The sequence below is a fragment of the Sciurus vulgaris genome, assembly GCF_902686455.1.
Source record: "Sciurus vulgaris genome assembly, chromosome: 7".
NCBI lineage: Eukaryota > Metazoa > Chordata > Mammalia > Rodentia > Sciuridae > Sciurus > Sciurus vulgaris.
The window spans coordinates 127,916,690-127,920,734 of NC_136467.1; the positions used below are offsets into that span (position 1 = coordinate 127,916,690).

The window sequence follows — 4,045 nt, forward strand, 5'->3', positions numbered from 1 at the left end:
CAGGCAGGAAGAAAAGAAGGTAGGATGGACTAACCTACAAGAGGAAATGGGCTTGCTAGATCACCTTCATGATGTTTTACTAATAAAATCCTGTCCATGTGTTCTTCAAAATGGAGTTGTGTGACCACTGATAGATCTAAAGTTTTCTTTGAAGTTCTTCATGGGGACAGAACCTAAAGTTGTGAATATGTGCCAATTGAAATACATGCTTTGGTGTGAAAATAAATCTGACAGAATATCAACTCAAGAAGGGTATGAAATGTGATTATGTACGTACACATTTGTTTTTTACAAAAGAACTGAAGATTTCTCTTGGTAAAATCAGGGAATTGCAATGATACACTGAGCATAGGGAATGGAAGAATGTGGAAGACACAATTCTATGAGACTTGAAGTCTAAGGAATGAATCATACACATGAACAAATATGTTCATGGATTCAGGGATTCATCAAATAGTCTTTAAATCATGACAATAAGAGTTAAACACTGTAAATTGGGAGTAAGTTAAAAGAGTGGATAGTCATTAAAAATATTTTACATATTGATCTAGAAACATTTTTATGACATTATAACAAAGGAACTTACTGATCATTATGTACGGTGATAGTACAAGACAATATAAAATATATAAAGACACACCAATAGAAAAGTATTAAACAGTACATTCAAATAGCATAACATATGTACCAATGAATATATGGTTTACCTTTAGACTTTGTTTATCTCTCATTAGAAATTTTTCACAAATAATATATAACCTGTTTAATATAAGCTTTTTGAAATGTGCATGTAGAGAAAAAGAAATGACTGTTGGCAAAGATTCAGGACTATAAAATATGGCATTAATAAAGTTTGTCATAGATTTCAACTTCATATTGGGAGAGAAGAAATGTACAACCTTTAAAAACTAGCAGACAGGCATGGTGGCACATGTCTGTAATCCCAGCAGCTAGGGGGACTGAGGCAGGAGTATTGCAAGTTCAAGACTAGCCTTAGTAATTTCAAGAGCCTGTAAAAAAACTAAAAAGGACTGGGGATGTGACTCAGTGGTAACCTGCCTCTGGATTCAATCCCCAGTACCAACAAACAAACAAACAAACAAAAGCAAAACAAGCAAAATCTACACTTCATTCATGTGCATGCAGATGCAGATGTCATAAGAACAATTAATCCTTAAAGTCATATAAGAACAATTAATCCTTAAAGTGCTCCTTCCCCATTATCTGTGATTTATATTCACATTATTACTAGAACATGTACTTTGATTTTCTTCAAATATGAGAAAACCAGTCCAGTTTTGTCCTCTTGTGATTTTTGTGTCCTTTTCAAAAAGAATATTAAAACATTACCCCAAAATGAATCAGACTCTTAGAGCCACAGTATTTGAGTTTATACACTCAGGGATTTGAGCTGTTCATGTACCACTCATCTTTATTCTGTTTCACAGACACAGGAGGCTGCTGCCCTGCTTAACCGTAACAAATACCTTTTCAAACTCTTTTCTATATCAGTAGGGGGAATACAAACATGTTCAGTAATGGAAGAGAAGATGCCTAATGGTTATTTCATCAGTAAATTGTCATCATATATTCTCATTTTTATAGATGATAAGCATACGTACAAACTCACGTTTGGGAAACAATTTTTATTGGAGGCATATATATGGGCTGTGACTCAGAAAATATTAATTCAAACCACAGCCTTACCACTTTTTATTTGAGAAATGGCAAGTAAATTAATTTCTTCTAAATTTAGTGTCATTACTAAGCTTAGTGGGATAAATAGAAGAGTTGTTTCCTAGGTTAAGAGAAAAATGTATATAAGGCACCTGGCATTTACTAGGGACTGAATAAATTGTGGAAAAAACTATTATAACATTTAATAGAAAGGGAAACAGTAAAGATACTTAGTAGGAAGCCCACTGGAAATTTCTTACAAATATTAGAGGTATTAGTATCACATAAGTAAAGTTGAATTATCTGATAGCAATCTGATATATATATTTATTTGTTAAAATCAACTTTAAAATATGCTGATCATGTCACAGTTAATTAAACATATATATTTTTTATTTCAGAGGAATTCCTAAAAACTGCCTTAAAACAACACTTACATTGGAGTAAGGAAGACCAAAGTCCTTAGAAGCAAGACATCTTTAATTTCTCAGAATTAGAGTTTAGGTGAACATAAAGAATAGAAAAGTTGAAAGGGAACCCTGGGAAGAAATGAAACTCTCACCTCTTCCAGTCAGAAACAATAGCAATGCTTTTTAATTTGCACAACTCTTTAGAGTTTAAACATTGCTTTAACATACATCTTTCTCTGAGAAAATTCCTCTTTTGATAGCACCTTCTTCAGAGCTGCCTTCATGGCTTTATTTCTCAAACTATAGATAATGGGATTGAGTGTTGGAGGTATTACAGTATAGAATATGGAGAACATAAGATCCACAGCTGATGGGGAATCTGATGGAGGTCTTAGAAACTCAAAGCCTGCAGCTGAGAGGAAGAAGGAGACTACAAATAGGTGTGGCAGGCAGGTGGAGAAGACCTTGGTCCGGCCCTCTGCTGATGGGATTCTTAGCACTGTTGAGAAGATGCGAACATAGGAGAGCACGATGGAGATCAGACAGATAAATGCTGTTGAGGTTGTGAATGCAGCCACTGCAATCTCATTAACGAATTCATAAGAACAGGTTAGTTTCAACATTTGAGGAACATCGCAAAAAAATTGGTGAATAACTCTCTCCCCACACAGAGGAATGGAGAAGTTAACGGTTGTGTGTGTGAGCCCGGAGATCCCCCCCGCCATCCACACAGCTATCACTGCACGCCTACAAGCACTGGGATTCATAATGGTCTCATAGTGCAGTGGTTGACAGATGGCAACATATCTGTCATAAGACATCACTGTGAGGATGGCTACTTCTGATGAGGCCAAAGCTATGAAGAAGAAAACCTGAAGAATACATTGACCAAGGGAAATGTAACCATTGTCCATGAGTGAATTTGCAATGGACTGTGGTACTGTGACAGAAATGAAGCAGAGGTCCAGAAAAGAGAGGTGCTTCAGGAAGTAATACATGGGAGAATGCAGATGGTGGTCCAGGGTAATGATGGTGATAATGAGGAGGTTGCCCATTAAGGCCAGCAGGTATATCACCAAAAAGAGCAGTGCATGTAAAACCTGGAACTTTCGGTCATCAGAAAACCCCATGAGGAGGAATCCACTCTTTGAGGTCAAGTTCACCATGTTCACTCCAATGATTCCAAGTTTAACTCCGTTTAGGAAGCTGGAGAATGGTAAGAAAAGAATGTGTGATATTTAACCTAACCATATGTCACGTATCTCAGTGTCCCCAGCAGCTGGAGCTACTGATAGCAAGATCAATTCATCATCATTGTGATTATTACATTCAATTAAGAAAAATATTTAGCAATTATTCAGAAGTAGAAACTTTAAATGTGCTCAACAAGTCATTTTCTGGGGCAGAGTTGAATTGTCACAGTTGAAAAAAATTGGTGAAAATAACTTCATCTTCAGTAGTCAGTGAAAATAACACTGGTGTACTAGTGTCATTCATCTTATACATGGCTTGGAAGTCTTATGATGGTGCATTGAAACTTCCTTTGTCAACTGTCTAAAACGAAGTTATGAATGTGACCCCATAAGTGGATCCAGGGACATCCCAGAGGTAAACAGAGGAGAGGTATCCATTCAAAGAACAGTCATATTTCTTGCCCCTGAAAGACTTTTAACATTTTATGAAGATTGTATTTGGTTGAAATGAACTTCCAAGAGCAATCTTGAAGAGTGAAATAAGTCTCAGAATTGTGATACACACTTTATTTCATAAATAAGTATAATTATTTCTTGTCAACTAAAAATAAATTTAATTAGAAAGATTGTAACATGCAGATGCTGATGATACCATGCATTGATTCCTGAACTTTGGAACTGGAGAGATCTTGCAACTGAGTGATGATGATGGCTTGTCCTCAGACAGTACCTTTCTACTTTCAAAACCATAATTTAGGAGGACTT

The 4,045-nt window shown here is 35.9% G+C and overlaps 1 protein-coding gene across 1 annotated transcript; it reads right to left on the reverse strand.

The window, feature by feature from the left end:
* Positions 1 to 2,287: 2,287 nt before the first annotated feature.
* Positions 2,288 to 3,253, reverse strand: LOC306666659 (olfactory receptor 14J1; the record flags this gene model as incomplete). Its single annotated transcript, XM_079148883.1, has 1 exon — positions 2,288 to 3,253. One exon carries the CDS (start codon positions 3,251 to 3,253, stop codon positions 2,288 to 2,290), a length of 966 nt encoding a protein of 321 aa, XP_079005009.1.
* Between the last annotated feature and the right edge of the window lie 792 nt (positions 3,254 to 4,045).